Source organism: Malurus melanocephalus, unplaced genomic scaffold (assembly GCF_030028575.1).
Source record: "Malurus melanocephalus ecotype Western Australia unplaced genomic scaffold, MMel_1.1 scaffold_12, whole genome shotgun sequence".
NCBI lineage: Eukaryota > Metazoa > Chordata > Aves > Passeriformes > Maluridae > Malurus > Malurus melanocephalus.
In genome coordinates, this window is record NW_026623244.1 from 4,578,677 (window position 1) to 4,598,170 (window position 19,494).

Consider the following 19,494-nt stretch of genomic DNA (forward strand, 5'->3'; position numbering starts at 1 on the left):
CTGTAAAACTTAGAAGGCCTCTGGGCACATCGGCCATTCTTGTCAGTATTCACATGTTTTGGATATTTAATTGCTTTTGCTCCTCTGAATACTGTAAGCATAAAGCAGTTATTTATTTCTAGTGTACTGTACTAAGTTGTTCAGTAGAAAAATTCCATTCCAGAACCACTAAAAGCAAACAAGAGACATGACTTAAAACTGCCTCAACCAAACAGCTCAGCAGCACCTGTCAAAACATATCGTGCAGGCACCTCATTTAATGCTGGATGATTAAGCCRTGGAAAAGCAATTGCCTAAGCAGCRATCCTCCATAGAAAGTACTATGCTTTAAAAAAAGAAAAAGAAAACTATGCAACTCCTGGTTTCAGACCACACTGTGGTAAAGCATSCACAGCCTGATGTTTGGGGTGCTCAGTGKTTTTCAGTTGCTCCTYTGCTCTTACTACAACTCAGAAACACTCGGCTGCAGCTAATGGGAGCTGAAAAAAGAACACGGTGCTGAGTATTTGCAGCATGTCTAAGGACTGTTTTGTCAGCAGTTGCTTCTCTGCCATGAATCATTACAAGACACTACCTCTGAAAGAGCCTCCCYCTTTTAATTTTCTAGATACTTCTCATGCACAGAAGATAGAATACATAAGACAGAATAGAGTTAAAATCATTTTTAGTCTGATAAAAAGCAAGTGATTTTTGGGCCTTTTTCTGCAGCAACACAGTGGCTGGTTCAGAACTGTTTGATTAACTTGATGGAAGAAAGTCTCTACCACATTACCTCTCTTGCATAGTTCTAGGTTAACCGAGATTGTTGCCCTGAGTAATTCAGATTTTGCTGCTAATCATAGTTTTCTGCATTTCTGTTGCTTTATTCTGTTTCAAACAAGACCACAGTGCAGCAAAGTCTTGCTTCTCCAGTATATTTGCACTTCAGGTTCAGGGATTTAATATATTTTATTTCATTCATCCAAGACAGATGTTGGTTAAGTAGAGATAACATACTACAGTAACTGCCACTGGATCACACTGCAGCAGATCTATGGAACACAAGTTACATGATGATTTGGGGTAGGGTGGGCATGTGTAGGAATAGAAACAGAGATAGAAGAAAACGCCATTTTGACATACAGAATCTGAGACTTGGACTAAATTGCCTCAGCACCAAGCCATGAAATACTACTGGGCTTTCTTGTAACCAAGAGCAGTTCTTTTGGAATTGCTGAGAGGAGCAGAGAAAATTGTTGTTAACCTATAAGAATATTTCCATCTGAATTTCATGAAACAAATATTTCAGGTTTTAAATTTTTTTTGGTGCCTTTTAAATGCAAAACAATTTTTTTTATGTTCTGTTGTTGGTTTCTTTTGAAAAAGCCAATAGTAACAGCAGGATTATCTACCCTAGTGTGTTTTTAAATTTCAAGGTACTGTGAAAAAGAAAGCGCTTTCCACTTAGAATAAATTACATACTGTGGAATACAAATCACCTTCCCCCATTACCAAGCCCCATCTTCTACTGCAGACACAAAACTGTGTGCAAATACCAAGATGGGGATAAACCTCTGCCTTGCAGATGATTGAATTACAGAATGTTCTTAGAAAGGTAAACAATAGTGCCAACACCTCCCAAAACTCTGTGACATGCATGTATTAACTAATGTTCCTGGCTTCTTATTTCAAAATTATGGTTCAAGTCCTTATTTATTGCAGCTGGCATTCAGATGTTACATAAGTTACTGTTTGCAAACCTGCAACTGACAACCAGAAGGCATCTTTCATAGTAATCTTACTTTTCTTTGTTACCAAATTAATTAAATCCCATAAATCTCTCTTAGAGTATCTCATTATTRAAGAGTACAGCCATTTATGGCATCCACATATGAAGAGCTTAAAAAAAGTAATAAAAAAATCATTTTGTATAATAAGCTGGACACCTTCAAAAGTCTGTTGGGCTCAGCTTTAGGAGCCTCATTACAGGGTAATTAGTTGCATCTGGATATTCCCCACAAGCAAATTAACAAAGCAGTTTAAAAAGTACTGCATAAGATAAATTCATCCCTTTTGGCAGCTGCATAATCATCATCTGGGAAGCCATGTAATCCTTTCCTTGCACCTTATGAATGGCATCCACTAAGCCAATGTTAAAACACATKGATAGACCTATGAACATGACCAGGAGAAAYAGAGTATTTCTGCATCGGCCATAATGTGCAGCTTGGATGGTGGATTTTAGTTTTGGTTTTTAAAAGAACAAGGCTTGTCACATTGCACACCCCAGGAGAGGCACAAAAGGCATAAGCAAGCTGAATTGATCAGCATGTGGCAGTTCTGCTCCAGTCCAAAAGCAAATAAATACACTGAAATGTAACTAGGATAAATCAAATATGTACCACAATTATACGGCTCATGGTAGGCAGGCTCCAGAAGTGTATTTTGCATTGTAACATTTCCTGTATTCAAAAAGCAAATTMTTTTCTTATGATTGCATTTTTGACATGTAATTAGATGGCTTCAAAATACGTATTTTCCTGTAACAACCTTTTTTTGAAAGTCAAGTATCTTTTTTTAATAATTGACTTATGGGGGAACTGAACAATATTGCCATCAAAATACAGTAACAGCACTTAATATTTCCTGTCCAGTAGGTAAGGAAGCAGAAGGATGGGAAGACTGTACAATGAAATTAAATTCAAGTACTGTTAACAGGTGAACTTGGTGCTGTCTTGAGTACGGCACATAGTTAATTTTGTCTTTTAAAATCTACTGGCATTAAAAGAATAAACATTTAACCAGTATTAGATAAACCATGACAGCCATGCTCAAATACACATACAAACTCTGCCTTTTTGTGGAACACTGATACCAAACCAACGGTGAGATCCCAGAGAGGCAGCCAAGTGCCTTGGCCAAGCTGAGACTCTGCACCCTTCACCCTGTGTGAGTCCCACTGGCTGGAKGAAGCAGCGCTGCTGGACAGCCAGAGTTTGTGAAGAACCACCTGAGACAGAATCTGTGGGTGACTCAAGTGTACAAGCTGCTACAGGCAGTGACTGCAGGGTCACTTTTAGCTGTACGGTCCGTTTTTTCGTCCCAGAAGTCCTACAATTGCCCTTTTCCATCTATAGARATAAAGCAACCACCTGTCAACGTAAGTTGTTGATCAAAGAGGAGGACTRGGGTTCCTCAAGCACCTCTGACAAACCTGTCACAGCTGGATGTTGTTGTAGATAWAATTTCAGCTGCTTTAAGGTGCAGTTACACACTCCGGAATGGCATCTCTTGGATAAGCAGATGCACAGAGTAACTGCATGAGCCATGGATATGCTACCCAATGCTTCCAATTGTATTGCACCTTAGCTGCTGCTGCTTTCCACATGATTGCTGGATGCTATTGGGAATCTTCTGGGTGACATCCTGATGCTCCAGCCTTTGGGCTCAGCTGCCTCCCCAGGAAGCCCCTGCAGTGCACAGGGTGCCATGGCTGTACAGGGAGAGCACAGCCAAAATGCAGACAACTGAGCTGTTACTTGCTTGAGTAAGGTGGGGTTGAGACTCATCTGACCTACTGAAYAAGCTTCATGGCCTCTTTTTTCCCAGAAGGTACAATATTTTAAAAATCCTCTAGTGRTGCATTATAAGGCTCTAACACAAAAATGCAGACAGACCACAGTACAACCTTACAGAAGCCAGACAAGGCTCAGAGTCTGCAGWGTAACAAAAGACAGAAATGAGAGCTTTTTGGCAGGATTCTGGAAAACTGTACCAACRGCTTAGAAAAAAGAGATTCAGGTTTCATCTAATGTCTAGAACAAGATTATCCCTCCTTATCACATCAATGTAAGCCTAGACCAGATGATGGAATTCAAAATTCTGCACTATTTGAAAGCAAATCCAGGTCCCCAGCAGGCAAAATGCTGGACTTGCCAGCACTGTTTTCTTTTTCCGGCTTCTCTCCTGCCAGTAGCTGCAGTTGTGCTGAAAAGTTATTTTCAAAGGTCACAGATAACGATAGTTGGATATGGATTTGCAATCCTGAACACATACTGTATCTGAGAAGATGATCTGATCTCATATTCTGGTTCAGTCCTTTTATAGTTAATCTCCCCATTTTCCAACTGTGTAGGAATTGTACATTTTGGCTAATCCTYGTATGCCTCTGGTGGTTGGAGTTTTTTCCACTGACAGCAGTTCATCAGTACAGCTAAACAAAATCACTGTAAGCTGTCAAACAGAAGACAAATGAGAGCTTAGAAAACAGAATACTCGCTGAACTGAGACAAAACTTCAGCACCGACAATGATGATGGCAGGGGTGCAGAGACTATCTAGTTATAATTGCCAATTTAGCAACAGCTGAGCCTGTACTTATCTGAATTAGTACTTCTGCTAAATTCATGATGTTTTTGTCCTGTGCTAAGCCTTGATATTAGCAGACATAATGCAAATGCCCTGTTCCAGGGATAACTCCTCTCAAAAGCAGCAGGAAGGAGGTTGTTAGTCTGAAGACTGAGTCCTAAGGGAAGATCTCTTTTTTCCCTTATGTGGGCACCTGCTATTGAGCTGAGTCTGCCTGCAAGCCTCAAGGTGATGAGCATGCATTGTATCTTTTCAGTAGATGTTTGTTATAGCCTTCACCTTTTTCAGAATATTAATTCATTTTGTTTAAAACTTGCTTATCAGGTTTATGAAGTCTTGTCTTGATAACAACTGTCTTTGGATTGTACCTCATAAATCCAGCATTCTGTTTCATCATTAAGGGGTTGCCACCAAACACTGGTGGCTTCTTCTSCCAAGGATAGGTGATTTGTGGGAGGTAATTACTGTTTAGCCTCCTGATATGCTCTCTCATCAAAAGATGCTTCAATTTAATGAAGTGTTAAAAGGGTATATAAAAATATGCAAAGCCCATTTCTCCAAAATAAATTTTGCTCCAATGCACTGAAGTGCAGACAAGTGGAGTACCAAAACATGTGCCTGCGCTTTTAAATGAGAAATGGCATCTTGGGGAAATACACATGGCAGCAATAATTCTCATAATCTAAGAAAAATCATTAAGTATAACACTGGGTGTATTGATTATGTCAGTATACAACATGGCCCACCTAAACCAGAAAGAGAATACAGAATCCTGGAATTAAAATCAGACTATCCATTACAAAAATAGGGGATAGCAAAAAACTGGAGTAAGAAACAAATCTTTCCACCTTTCCTGTCCAGGCATCCATRTACTGATATCCATTTTGGGACAGGAACCTTCTAACAGTCTTCTAACCSTCATGATATACAAAAGAAAYGGTGTCCTTTCTCCAGGCTGACAGTTATTTTAGTCCCATAAACAGCTTGCTATAAATTGTGCCACAGAACAATAAAATTGCAGGGATGACACAGAAATCAGCTGTATGATACAGAAAAGCAACAAAGTAATTTGTCTTCGGGTGAAATGTTAAATGCTGCAGACCARTGTGCCCCATCCTAGGCGGCTTTGACAAACCTCTCATTGGCAAAGCTGTTTCCTTTCCTACCATGTAYTCTCTAAGTCATGGCTGCAGCCCTTGTTTCAATATGGGTGGCATGTTTGGTTTGCAGTGTGGATATTGAGGCAGATTATGGAAAGGGTCAGTGTGGTCTGAACAATGCCTGTGGTCTGGAGCATCAATATTTGATGCAGTTTTGACCGAATTTGCTGCACTGGAGCTCAGGTGGGAGGGACAGGGGCTGGCAGCTCAGTCTGTCTGTGAAAGGACTGACTCAGGCAGCTGCCTAGTCYAGCTTCAAAAGCAGCTGTGTACAGATTTCACTCTCAGATTGCTAAATCATAGAAATCTGTGCCATTATCATGTGTTCAGGATTGCAAATAGGGCTGTACATTCACGGCTAATGCTGTTACTTACCTAACTCTTACTTTAAAATTTAAGGAGACTTTAGATTTGAAAGTGAATTAAGAAAGCTGCTGGAACAACACATTCATCTACTCTTTTCATACTGTGTGTAACATCATATTAGACTATCCATGAATCTGCCTAGGCAAGGGCATGGTTTAAGCTGAACCGGTGTAATAATGRTTTGTACTGTCCTTCCTGGCAGGAGTTGTTTGAGTTGCCCATTCCCAGCTCTTGACTGTGGCCCAGCAGTGTGAAGGAGGATGTGGATATACACCTGATCCTTCTGACAGAGCCATGAGACTGAAGCASTCACCTCATGAAACCACCCTTCAGACTCACCCCTTTTCACCTTTTCCTTTGCTGCCAGATTTAGATTATTTATTWCAGCTCTGTGTGTGTGAATCTGACCTGTTTGCCATGACAGGCTGTAGCAGAGAAGGTCAGAACAGAGCTGAGCTGGGAAGCCTGAGCTTTCTCAGCCTTGCTCTTTAAGATGCAAGTAACATCACTTCAGACTGGCATCTCAGTAGTCAGCAGGGATAAGTGCAGGTCTAAGGCCATTCAAGCTGACAAATCTCTGACTCATCTCTCCTCTCTTCTGGGGTGATAAACTTTGCGCATTACTGAGGCCTTTGAAATAAAAAAAGGACAAAGGAAAGACAAAAGGGAATTTAACAAAATGTCATAATTAATTCAACAACATTTTAAATTGCCAACTGCAGTGTTATTCWATTCTGGTGAATGGGAAATTAAATAATTCAAATTTTTTCAAATCTCAAAGAGCAATTATTCAATTGAAAGCTCATAAGTTCAGATCGATCTTCCGAGAGGTATATTTCTAATGGACACAATTTCTCTCAAGCCAAGAACATGCATTATCTCTGCAGTGTTCTTTTCAAGCTTACARCTCTGGAGAATGCAATTTATTAATCTGTCAGATTTTCTGCACTTCTTGCCAGGGTATAATTTATATATTATTTCTCCAAACCAGAAAAAAWATTTTTAGAAAAAAAGAGCAAGCACAGTAATGCCTTTAAAGACAAATCAGCTGATTCAGAGTCCCTTCTCCATTTTCTGTCTCTTGCCTTGTATTTACCCTTAAGTTAAAGCAGTCAGATGAGCTTTTGCTCTCTGTGATAGAATTATGGAAAACAGGATAAGCACTTTATCCTTTCAATGTGCAAACCAGGCATCTTCCAAGCAGATGTATTGCCAAGTCGCCACAGCAGGTGCAGCCCAGGGATGCTCACACCCAGCAGAAAGTGTGACCCAGGGGGAAAAGGAAGGTCCTGCTGCATGGCAAAGCACAGAGGAAGGGGCCTGTGGCTCTGTAATTCTGTTCTTCATTCACTGTGCAACGTGTGCAGTTAATGAGACACGTACTGCTGCCAGTTTATCTTCTTTCGCTGTCACAAAGGCTCGTAGTGCTCCTCTTTCCTCAGCACTCCCGTGCTTGCACACACCTACAACACACAGTCCTGAGCCAAGAGGAGGCTGTTAGTAACAGCCTTTTGGAAGGCAGATGTGCAGGATCCTKTCCATTCAAGGATGTCAGCCTTAAGTTACAGAGCTTTGCAAAGAAATGTTTCCTCCTCCTCCTCCTCTGCTTCCACCTGACACAGGAATGCTGCTACCACCACCTGGTTGCCTGGTAATTCCTTTAATAAGAGCATGTTTCCAAWTGCTAAGAATCTCACTGATTCCCCAAGAAGCCGGGGACGGAGCAGTCACTGAGAAAAGTGCAGGAGAGCTGGTGGGCATTAACCTGTGACAGAGAGCCCAGGACCTGCAGGAGAAGCTGTAGGGGGCTGTGATCACACATGGGGTGAAGGAGGCAGTGACAGATGGGTGAGGAGATGGGGACTACCGGCCAGAGGAGAAAGAGGGGATCAGAGACGAGGACGGGTCTGTCACCATCGGAGGCTGGATCAGGGCACACCTCAGGCCTTTGCTGAGCTGGGTCCTTATCGCAGGCTCACACACGTTCTGCACGTGACGGGCCCGCGCCTGTCCCCACAAGATAACACAGGATGTCACCGTGATGTCACCAGGTAACGCCGAACGAAACCTGTCCCACATCGACCCCTTCCGTTTCCCTTTCTCTTGCTTGAAYACTTGGCAATTACACCTCCCAGTCTGTGCCACGGGCACTTTGCCACCATTATGTCAAACGGCACATACCAGAGCCATTCTCCGTTTCCCTCAGCCCTGCTCCGCAGGCCGAACTGCTGCCGTTGTCACGGGTGTCCCCTGTGGAAGGTGGCTCTGCCGTGGCCCGGCCCGGGTGAGTTTTGCCCTCAGAGCCGCGGTTGGGCTCCAATGCRCGGACACCGCCCGAGCAATGGAGCAATGGAGGCTGCGGCCCCGCCCGGAGCGCCCCGCCGGGCTCCTCGGGTGAGGGGAAGGGACAGCCGGAGCCCACACCGCGGGCTGGGAGCCTGGAAAACCCTGGAAAACCCTGGAAARCCCTTGGAAAGGCCTGGGGTGAAGGGCACGGGGCAGCGAGCGAGCTCCGGAGCTGGTGGAGATAAGGACGTCACGCCGCCCTGCTCCTTATAAAATACACATCTGGACTAGTTCTGCGATTTAAAAGTGATTTATTTTCTCTGATGARGCATTTAAAGTTCCGCTTAGATTTTTATCTGTAGAATCATACAAACACGATTTTCCTCTGCAGAACGAAGGAAATATTTTCATGCATAACGGTGAGATGCACAACTCTTCACATTGTTACAGGGAAGAACAGCAAACCTTGTATAGCACCAAGGAGAATTTTAATTACAGTGTGAAGAAAAGCTTCTTGTTTCATGGTAAAKCATTTAGGCTGACGTTTTTACTCTGAAGTGTAAGCTGTTTTCCAAGCAACAAAAATTAAACTTCTCATTAAAAATTAAAATATACCTATTTAAAAACTTCACACTTTCTAAAAATTATTAAATTTTACTTATTTTCTTGCATAGCATGTTTTCTTTACACTTTGAAACAGATGAGGAAATCTAACAAAAAAAAAGCAAAACAAAACAAAAAATAAAACCACACACCCCCACAACAAAAAAAAAAAAAAAAAAAAAAAAAAAAAAAAAAAAAAAAAAAAAAAAAAAAAAAAAAAAAAACCCCCCCCCCCCCCCCCAAAAAAAAAAAAACAACCAACAAACAAACAAAAAAAAAAACACCCAACCCCCCAAAATTAACTCTTCCTTTGCTGGTCTTCCCTTGCCCAAATCTTGTCAAACAGCAGGAGGTAATTACTGAATATGTACAACCACATAATGAACTTGAACACTTGAACATTCCTCTGAAAATTAAARCCTACAATCCTGCTCCTTAATTTATTACTTTTAAAATGGCACTAAAGAGTACAAAATTACTGTTCAATAAGTCACTTCTACTTGACTTTCAAAAGTACTTTCASATGTGCCTGCTCTAAAGACTCAACAAGCTACCCAAAAATTCATACTTAATACTCATACTCTCTTGAATGACCACAATTAAAATTCCCAGTTCTGCTGTTCATTTCAAAGAGGAAGAACTAGATGTGACAGGCAATTTCAAATCCTTATGCACATCTGTTACCTGCAGGCACAGGTAACTGGCTGGAAATAGCACTAATTAAYACACTAGAAATACTGAAAAGAGGAGATAGAATTAAACTTCCTTTTTGACAAAGAAAAGGTAGTAACATATAACATTAAATAAAACCAAAGAGTTGAGTAAAGAGATTTGATTTGATGTAGTTGTGGCTCAAGAGCAAAACTTTATTGTCTGCCCAAAGCGTCTGAGATTGCAAGGGCCCAGTAAAGGCAGGATCGCTCTCCTCTCCTGGTRGCTTTGGCCATTCTTACTTTCAGGACCAGGAAGAAACATCACAAATACTGGTGAGCTGCTGAGGGTCTCTGGGCATTGTAGTACTCTCCATTCTCATTGCATCTCCCCAAGCTGGGCACTCTCTCCTGCAATACCAGAGCACCAGGACTGTGCAGCGTGGCCAGAACATTTCTGGTACGGTTGCTGAGGGCACCTCAGCATGTTCAACGTACCTGAACTTACCACCAGAAWAAGTAAAGCAGTTTAAGTTTCCTGAATGTGCTATCCCTTATGGTTTTATTTATCATACACATAGATCTACACTCAGCTATTACCTGCAGTCCTTTTTTTTAACAATTACCTCTTCTGAGCTGCAGGACAATCAGATCTACTAAACTTTCCACAGAGTTTTGGAAAGGTATGTTATTTACTTCAGCTTAAGTAAAAGTGCCAGATTCATTACACTACAAACGCATCCTTCACAAATGTAGACAGACATTGTAGTTTTGCTCACATGGTATATGGTGGCTCCTGGGGATTAGCAAGGCAGCTCCTCTGGCATCTTTGTCATACATCTGTCACAGATCTCTGTGACACCATCGCCAAATTAAAGCTTAGTCCCACAAGCTATRAAAGTATGGGACTCTGAATATTTTTATCCAACACTGAGACCCTGTATGTGGATCTCAGATCAATGCAAAAAYATGTTACAAGCCTTCCAGGACTACTAGCTATTTCAAAAGTATTTAAGATTATTTTAAATGAYTAGCCAAGAGTTTATGCCAAAACCAGTTAAGATACACATATTTTTATAACCTAGGGCTACCAGTACACTACAAGACAACACATTTACTCCAGCTCTCAGGCCTGCTTAAGGATTTAGTTATTATCTCAACTGACTTTATTTTTTTTTTGTCTGTTGGGTAGAGAATGCAGAGCTAATGAAGTCAAGGAGAAATTCTGATAATTTTATTCTGTTACTTTCAAAGTTCCAAGAAACCTAGAACTGTTTAGACACTACAAGTTGTCCAGAAATTAAGGTTTTGTCTTTACTCTAAATTACTCAAGTAAACRTTTAAAAATGCCTAAGACATACTGTTATACAGTGCCACAGTTGTGTATTGGTAGTTCACACAGTAACACATGACCCCTTTTCACAGGAATTTATAATTTTTACACAATGACGTGACAGACAAACATGATTATCAGACAAGAAGTGCAAAATGGCATGCAACTTATATGCATTATCTTCCACTTCAACATTRTTTTTATGAAGTGGCTCACAGTGTGGGCCAGCACCCCAGCTCACATTTACACTTTGTATACAYTGAACTTAATACAATCTTTTGCATTTTCACATTCATAGTATCTTTAAACTAACAATAACTGACATTTAAATTTGGGACAACCCAAACTACAAGCATTCTTTATATATTCATTCTTCAAGTTACACAGAGCCTACAAGCTATTCCACTCTTAAAACATTCCACTCTTCCTGCTTCCAGGAAAAGGCTGCATAAGGTACATTTTTCTTAGTTTGTTCACAGCAATAGAATTATGTTGTGCATACATCAGCAGATCAGTCTYCTGCTGCAGTTGAGTAGCACCTGCTTTCAAATTATTTCTGCAATAGTTTTACTTGCTTARATTTCCCACTTTGCTGAGCTCCAGCAGCAGTCCAGGGTGGCTCTCCATATTTTGACATACTTCGCCATCTTTGTGTAATTTTAAGGATAAAGCTTTCTGTGATTAGAAGGTAAGYGCCAATCACAGAAAAAAATATCCTAGAGCACACACCTGCTGCCCACAGATGGTGTGTGCCAGTGCTAAAGGCACACCAGTGACACTCTGGGCTGGTGTGACAATRGCAGGATCTGGTCACTTCACCTTGGCCAGGGAGACACCACACAAGGTGAGGTGAGCAGCAGCTGTCTCTGCCTTKGAATACTTAGACAGAGTATCAGAACTAAACAATCAGATTGTGGAGATGATAGATSCAGTTATACATACAGATTCCCATGTTCCTAAAATACCTTTAATGCTGCAGAATTGTCACTATTATTTTCTCTTCCTACAATCTTATCTGGAAATAAGTATTAATCAAATCTGTGAGCAGAATWATTTGCATAGATTTTTTTTTTCAGATTCATGAAACGTTCCCCCTTAACAGATATGTGCCTGTCAATGATATGGGTATCTCCCAGCCAAAACAAATAACTTCACTTGGAGTAATGGGTTTTCAGAAATTGGTTGTAAAAACACTTCTATTCCTCTGGCCCTGYAGAAGGCTCGGGAATGAAATGGAAGTATTAACAGGCTGCAAGTTACTGTAATGACAACAGGATAAAGTGAGGAGGTGTTGAACTGTTTGACAGCTGACTCCACAGCAYTGATGGGCACTAATCTTGTGAACTTCCCTGCCTTTCACACACATGCATAAATAATCATTTGGGTTGAAACCTGTCCTGCTAAATTTACTTCATTCCAAAGCCAGTTGGAAAGTTTAAAAAAGACCAAGTGAACCATTTTTTGAGCAGTATTACTGTGAAATGTTTATGTATTTCTGGTGTTTTAAACTAGTTCCAACATTGCCTTATTAAGCGCACCACTTTTAATACTATTCAGACAATTTTTGAGATCTCTGTACACTAAGAGGCATCACATCCAAAATTTACATCTTCAAAGAACAGCCTCAGTTTTCACTGACATTTGTACACCCAGATTTTCTACATCTAATAGCCCAAAATACCATTTTTGCACATGCTCTGAAATGACTCGGCTTTATCATGTAAAATGCATTAGTATTGGTCTCCTACATCTACCTGAAATTCACAGTTCTTCTTTTTCTCCCATCACACAAGTCCATCCTTTACAAGACTTCGTATGGAAAAGATGCTGTTCTACACCACAACACAGCAGTTAGTTGAAGTTGCCAAAACACCAACCTCATTTCCATTTTTTTTTAGAATCTTCCCTAACCTGTTCTTCCCACTTCCCAGGTTACGAACGTAGGGATCTCCTCATTCCCTTCTGTGGAACCTGTGCTCATTTTTTAAGTGTTCACCACCAGAGCAGATATGTCTGAGCTCACACATACCACAGGACACCCAGTTCTGTGTAGGGGTGGAGGGGGGGCTGGAAGGGGTCCCGAGTTCCAGCTGCTGCTCCAGTAAAATTTTACATGCCTTTGGTAGTCACTGGACAAGTACCACAATTCCTTGCTTCCCTTTTTGGAAAGGAAGCTAAGCAGAAAGTGAAAATCTGTAATAAAAATCTGAAGCAGAAGGAAGCACATCTAATACACAGTGAAGTGGTGGCAAATCCTCAGAAAGATGCAGGAATTAAACTTGGATGCCTCTCCCTGGAGTTTCCCAGAGGCTAAGCCCAGTCAATTCCTTGCACTTGGGAACTGTGCATCTTCCTTCATCCATTGCACCTTCAAGGAATTTAATTCAGAATTTTGCACAGCACTACTAAAGACAGAGTCTTAAAAATTAAGTGGCAAATGCTCATCAATGTGGTGTTGACATCATTTAATGATGCACTTGGGCTTAGAAATGTTAATTCAGAAGGCCAGAAATATTTTCCATCTTAAATTCTGTTTACATTGAGTTCAAATTAGTTGATTTGTGACATTCTGCTGGGCCTTTGGCCTCATACAGTCTGTTCCTTTGAATTGCAATTTAAATTTCACTCTCTATTACCATTATATTCCACCCACAGCATATACTATAACTTATATTCTTTGAATGGTAAAYAGAAATGTTTCAAATAAAAGCCTTTCAGCAGAATTTACATAGGCCAGGCTTCTTTTAAAATTACAGGGTACAAAAAGGGCCTGACTTTCTGATCCTTTCTGCCTTCAAAACAGCCCAGAGGTGCCTTGTATTAGCAACAATATTAAAAACTGACTTGCAAACCAAATATTTCAGAGCTGGATTTGAATATCACAGTAGGTATGAGCTCAAGAGAAGGCCCCAGGTGTCACTGTGGATGACCATATCAGCTCAATGGTCACGTACTGAAAAAACATGAAGGAAAAAATGAAGGAAACTTCTACAGATAATGATTTTTCACTWTACAGCAGACCTACAGTAAAAGCATACTAACCAGTTAAGTAGGAAAGAAAAGGTAAAGTAAAATTCTGCTGAACCTGCTTTAAAACAAGAGCTAGATAACAATAAATAACATTAAAGAGCTGTGTAATGCTTTCTCCAATGCTATGATTACCTTGTGGAACACATTATCAATAAGGGCTACTCACATCCAAGCGYTCAAATAACCTGAAAAAGCTCAAGCATTGTTTCATGGTTCAATAGTTAAAGTAGATTTGGATAACTTGAATTTTTGCTAGACAATAAAGTCAATGARTCAAGATTTACACTAACTCCTAACAACTGGGAGTGGGGAAAGCCCTTATGTTGGGAATAAATTATTTTGCAGGTGRGCTGGTAGCATTTTCTTTCTCCCAAGAGTACCAGCCACTCTTCCCAATGCCAAGTACAAAATTTGTCTCTTTTAATGCTGCTTGCTATCATATATTACTTCAAGGAGCCCTCTCAGAAGAGCAGAAGGGCCTGCTGACTTGTATCTTYATGCTGTCAAAATTTACATTATTTACTATTTTAACAATCACACATTCCCAAYCTTTTGAAATGTACTCTTTTGGTGTGCATAGAACAAAGAAAATGACCAGGGAAAATAATTTCTCAAAAGCAACACTGTAAAGCTGCACTAGGCAAGATTCAGTCTGGCTGCAGCCAGGCCCTAWATTTACAGTTTCAGATTTGATACTTAAAATTCTGTCTTGTGCAAGTATTTCTACCTTTATATTACTACGTTTTCACACATTTAGAGGGCAACAGAGGTGGATCTACCTAAAAGGTGTGGGATGCCACAKGGGGAAGTGCTCTGAAACTTCCCTAAAGTGCCCAGGAGACTTCTGCAGCAATACTGTTTGGCCTAACTAGTCCAACTGGATAGCAGAAAATCACATTTAACATCTAACAAAAAACATGCACAGACTGATAGATGTAACATTACCAGTATGCAAAAAATTTAAATGAAACAAATTAAGAACTCCAAACATTAAATTCAGATTGTTTATTGTAAACAGAATAACTCTAGCACTCTGTCATACTGGCTGTGTCACATGCACCCAATTCCACATCAACTGCTTAAAATAGCACTTGCAAAAATTACAGTTATGTAATAATAATTTATGGTTTCTTACATAAACTAATTAACAAGCACTAAAATTGAATTACAGTGTATTCTAGGTAGTTCTTTATTGCTTGTAGACACTGCAGCTTTGGATCCATTAAGATGAACCCATTAGTATGCCTGAGTTTATCAAAATTTACTGCTATATCAAACTCAGAAACTGTAAAATGCTGGAGAACACTTAAAAGCAATTAAGAGTTGTTGGAAAACTTCATGGGTTTCCACATCCAGTCACAGAAMTTTGCAGTTATATTTTTTTTTCCTCTGGAAAACATGTTTTGTGAGCTTGKGTTAGATACACTGCTATTCCAATTTTTTCATATAATCTGTTAAAATTAGACCTGATAGTACTTCCATGAATATATATATATATATATTTATTTTTACACACAATAGGAGCCATTTCATTGCATTCACCATAAGAGTGGTATGTTTAAATACTAAATCCCAAAATATATACTTTGTAGTATGTTGACAACTTTTAATATATATAATACAAATAGTTTTACTAAAGGAAAATTATAAACAAAAGTGAAATGCAAGAGGGCAAAAAGCYTCATGTGAAGGATCCATGAAAAATGTGAACAGAGACATCTTGACTGGTTTTGCTTAGACTGTATTTAATTTTTTTTCTCCTCATTGRGCTAAAAAAATGCTAGTGGCCTTCCTTGGCAACAGGTTACATCACAAACTCTGATCAAATTTATTAAAAACATACTGAAACATGTACTGTTAACATGTTTCTGTTTAAAACAACTTTCAAATGCACCATATTTATTCAGTTAGAAGAGACTTTCAAATAAACCCAACTTAAGGCCCTTGCCCTGTCAAGCACTCATTTAATTAGGCCTCAGAGCCAATGTAAGAACCAACACTGATTCAATCCCAGAAGAGCCCTATTGACTATACAAGGACTCTGATGTTTGATACACATGCCTGTCACACCAGGGCATTATTTTCAGGCTCTTTTAGTAAGAAGCAAATTCTCACTCATCTGATGAGCAGATTTTGTATCTTCAGTGCTTTACATACTCTCTCCTGTCTGATTAAGTGCCATCTCTTTTATGTATTACAGAGGTAGGAGAACTTCATGCTCCTTGCCTTTTACTATTTGGGTGCTRTCCACCACTTCTACAGAAGTCAGTSAAGTTGGTGAAGAGTAGACACCATACATCGTTTTATCATTTTACTACATTATGGAATATATACATATCTATATATATTTCTATATATATAAACATGATTTCAGCATAGTTCTTGATCCTTCTGAGTTCTGCACAGCAAACCCTTTGTGATGTAACCTGAAGCACAGTTTGTGCTGTAGCACTGCTACYCCAGCACTGGACTGTCCCAACCACCTTCCTAAAGGACAAGAAGGACCCACACATGTATCAGAATAGTGATGGATCTGATTCATTAGAGAACCCCTATTTGACATGAACCTGTTCTTGAGTAAAAAACCAGTGTGTGTTAAAAGTTATTTGCACTAGTGAGTGCTTTGCTGGACTRAGACATAACATAACAGATGAGGCAAAACAGACTGAGTTCTCCATCAGGTACATATGCAACTGAAAACAAAAAATTACACCAAATAAAAGTATTTGATATACCAAATGAAAACAGTTCACAGTAATGCTGAAAAACTGAACAGGATGATGTTGATAGTATCCAGAGACCGGGACGACACTTTYGGTAACAAAAAAGAGATGCATTAATGAAGTGTTTCCAGCATTTTACTAGTTTTAATATAAAATGTCCCCARATTTGTATAGAAATATTAAAATCATGCCCTTATCTTCAATTATTCTCATTAAGACAATTCTCTCACCTATTACTGTGTTGTCAAATTTCCATTTTTTTCCCCCCACACTGGTCTCCATAAAACTTAAATAGAAAACATGTTGGTTGCATTAAGGATCAATTAAAAAAGTATCATTCAACACGTCACTTCAAAAAAATGTGAAAGTCTCTATTTTTTAAGAAAAATTATTGACCCCATCCCAAAAAGGACTTACTTATCTCACCCCCTCCAACTCCCAATAAGATAATTATTGGGATACTAAACAGTGTTTTTCAGGAGTAACAAGCATGTTTCAAGCAACTTTGTTTGCTCTGGAGGGTTATTTCATCTAAATGAAAATCTGAAGGGATATGTTATTTTAAAAATATACTGCATCTACAAGTTTTTTATTATTATTGTTTCAGTTGATTTTGGTTTTTAACAGGTTGTCTGTAATATAAATGACACATGACCACAACTGATTTTTATATACTCTCTATCCCTAACACACAGCTAATGTCAAATGAACCAAGAAGGAATTTGGGACTTTCATAATGAACAGAACCATTTATCCCAATGATCTTTAATAATTTTGTTCATCACGAAGTCCCCTGAAACCATGTCAGTACTGATCATTTGCATTTCTTCATCCATTGGGGTTCTTCACAGTTTTGCAGCCATGAAATTGATATGTGGTTTCACCAGTGGGAAGAGCGGCAGACTGCGCTTGAATTCTGTCATATTTTCAATCACACTTGGCTGCAAAGAAGTGCATGCAAGAAAAAGTCTGCTCAGTATCTTTAATCAGAAAAATGACAAATGCCTTGCTTTTCATTTTAACTGTTGCTACAGTTACACAGAAACACATCTTTCTTGCTCTTTACTATAATATTAGTGATTCATATTTCATTATTACAGGAACCTCCAAAATACAATGCTATTTCTTAYGAAATACCCAGTTCCATATTTATATCATTTCAAACAGCTAYARTGCAGTAACTGCATTGCTAATGTCATGATCTCCAATAAATGCAGAGCTGATCTTTCCTTTTACAAGTTCTACTTCAGAGTATCCCACCTGTYCTTCAAATATCAGAGAAAGATCATAACCACAATAGCTATTCTATGCACTATTATTTTTACTGGAGTAACAAAGTAASTTTCTAGTATTTCAGTCATAATGGTTGACATATCCTTATACCATTCTTAAAGAAATTTCTACCCATAGCAATTATTTCATTTTTAAGGTCTGATAAAGAACACAGATAGATCTACCACACTGTGGAAAGTTAATCACCTGTTGAGACAAACATGGCCATCCTTTATGAAAATTCACTTAAAGTCCACAAAGAGTCCAGTGCTGTCTTATCTAACCACAGTGAAATCTGTAATACTTGCATGAACAGAATTTGACAAATTCTTTCCTCCACACATTACACATTGACAGGAATGTGCCAAATGGTTGTTTTTGCTGTGGCTTTGGGGTTGGTGGGTTGTTTAGGTTTTTTTAAACAAGGATGATAAATTCATTTATGTATATGCATCTCTCTCTTGACACTTGATATATCTGATCATGGACAATCAGTATTTTCAGACAATAATCATGTGTATTTACTCCATGGTGCAGACATTCAGTGTAGTTTATGACTATTATTAGCTTTCTTTTTAGAGGACTAAAASGAACAGAGGTAACTGGACAAACTGATAAAAAGAAAAATCAAGAAAAATCCTTGTTGTTAATGAGAACAAAAATGCATATAGAGAAGAGCTAAAATGTCAGTCCCATGACAGCAGGAATTTTAAGAAGTTTGTTTCTCCCTGTGAACTTGTATTTAATGATACTGCAGAATGYAGGCTAGGATCTTTTGTGTGCTGTTTGTTTTTACCTGTGGTAGTGGCGGTGCTGGTGCCAGGTTCACATCATTTTGGCATGGAAATTCTCCAACAACGGGGCCTATTTAACATCAGCAAAATTAATTCAGGACCATAATTTCATTAGTATCTTTTACATAATTAACTGTTTTCTCTTAYAAGACAGGTATCTAATAAAGCACAGGTTTTCAATTTTAAAGCATCACTAAATAAGGTTTTCTAAACATTTTGTTTCTATACTCCATGACTGTCTTAAGAAATAGAGATATTAATCCATTATTTTATTTGAAAACATGAGCTGAGGCAGTGGCTTTTATTCATTTTACTTACACATAAAGAGAATGTAGAAATAAAAATAGCTAATATATTGATCAATGAATGCTTAAAACCATTTCTCAGTACAAATTATGAGACAAGTAGCAAATGCCAGTGGTACATACAAGAGCAATGCAAGAATAGCACACTGTTTGATAAGGTTACTCCAAGTACAAAGATCTGGACAGCTACCCCAAGTATTCCCTGCCTGTCATCATGGATGTGCTGCTCCAATTACCCCAAAGCTTCTTATTGTATTTCTAATCTCAATTTCTTTCATGGCATAAGAGAGGCCAAATGCCAGATTAAAATATTTAGGACTGGGGAGAGTAACTTGTTATAACTTCTGTAAGAGTAACCACTTGTTAGGTTTTCCGCAAGCTCAACCTTGTCTTGGAAGATACCATTCAAAGCATATAAAAACCAATCTGGCAATACAGTTAGTACACTTTAAAAGGTTTTCTCTAGATAGGAAAAGTTTTAGAGCTATTTCTATTTAGCAATTACTAGTCAGGCAAACTGGAAAGGTGCTTTGAAGCAAATCCTCCTTACTCAAGTGGAGAGCTATAATTTCTACACTACTGTAAAAATCAATCCTCCAGAGGCAGAAGTTTCATGACATGGATGC

The 19,494-nt window shown here is 39.0% G+C and overlaps 1 protein-coding gene across 3 annotated transcripts in view; it reads right to left on the reverse strand.

The window, feature by feature from the left end:
* Positions 1-15,890: 15,890 nt before the first annotated feature.
* Positions 15,891-19,494, reverse strand: part of IDE (insulin degrading enzyme) — a 50,801-nt gene continuing 47,197 nt past the window's right edge. For all 3 annotated transcript variants that reach the window (XM_057381106.1, XM_057381115.1, XM_057381098.1), the window contains exons 24-25: positions 18,566-18,633; positions 15,891-17,438 (exon numbers count right to left, since the gene is read on the reverse strand). In XM_057381106.1, the coding sequence (XP_057237089.1) occupies positions 17,343-17,438; positions 18,566-18,633 (164 nt within the window). In that variant the 3' untranslated portion in view covers positions 15,891-17,342. The remainder of the gene's footprint in view (positions 17,439-18,565; positions 18,634-19,494) is intronic.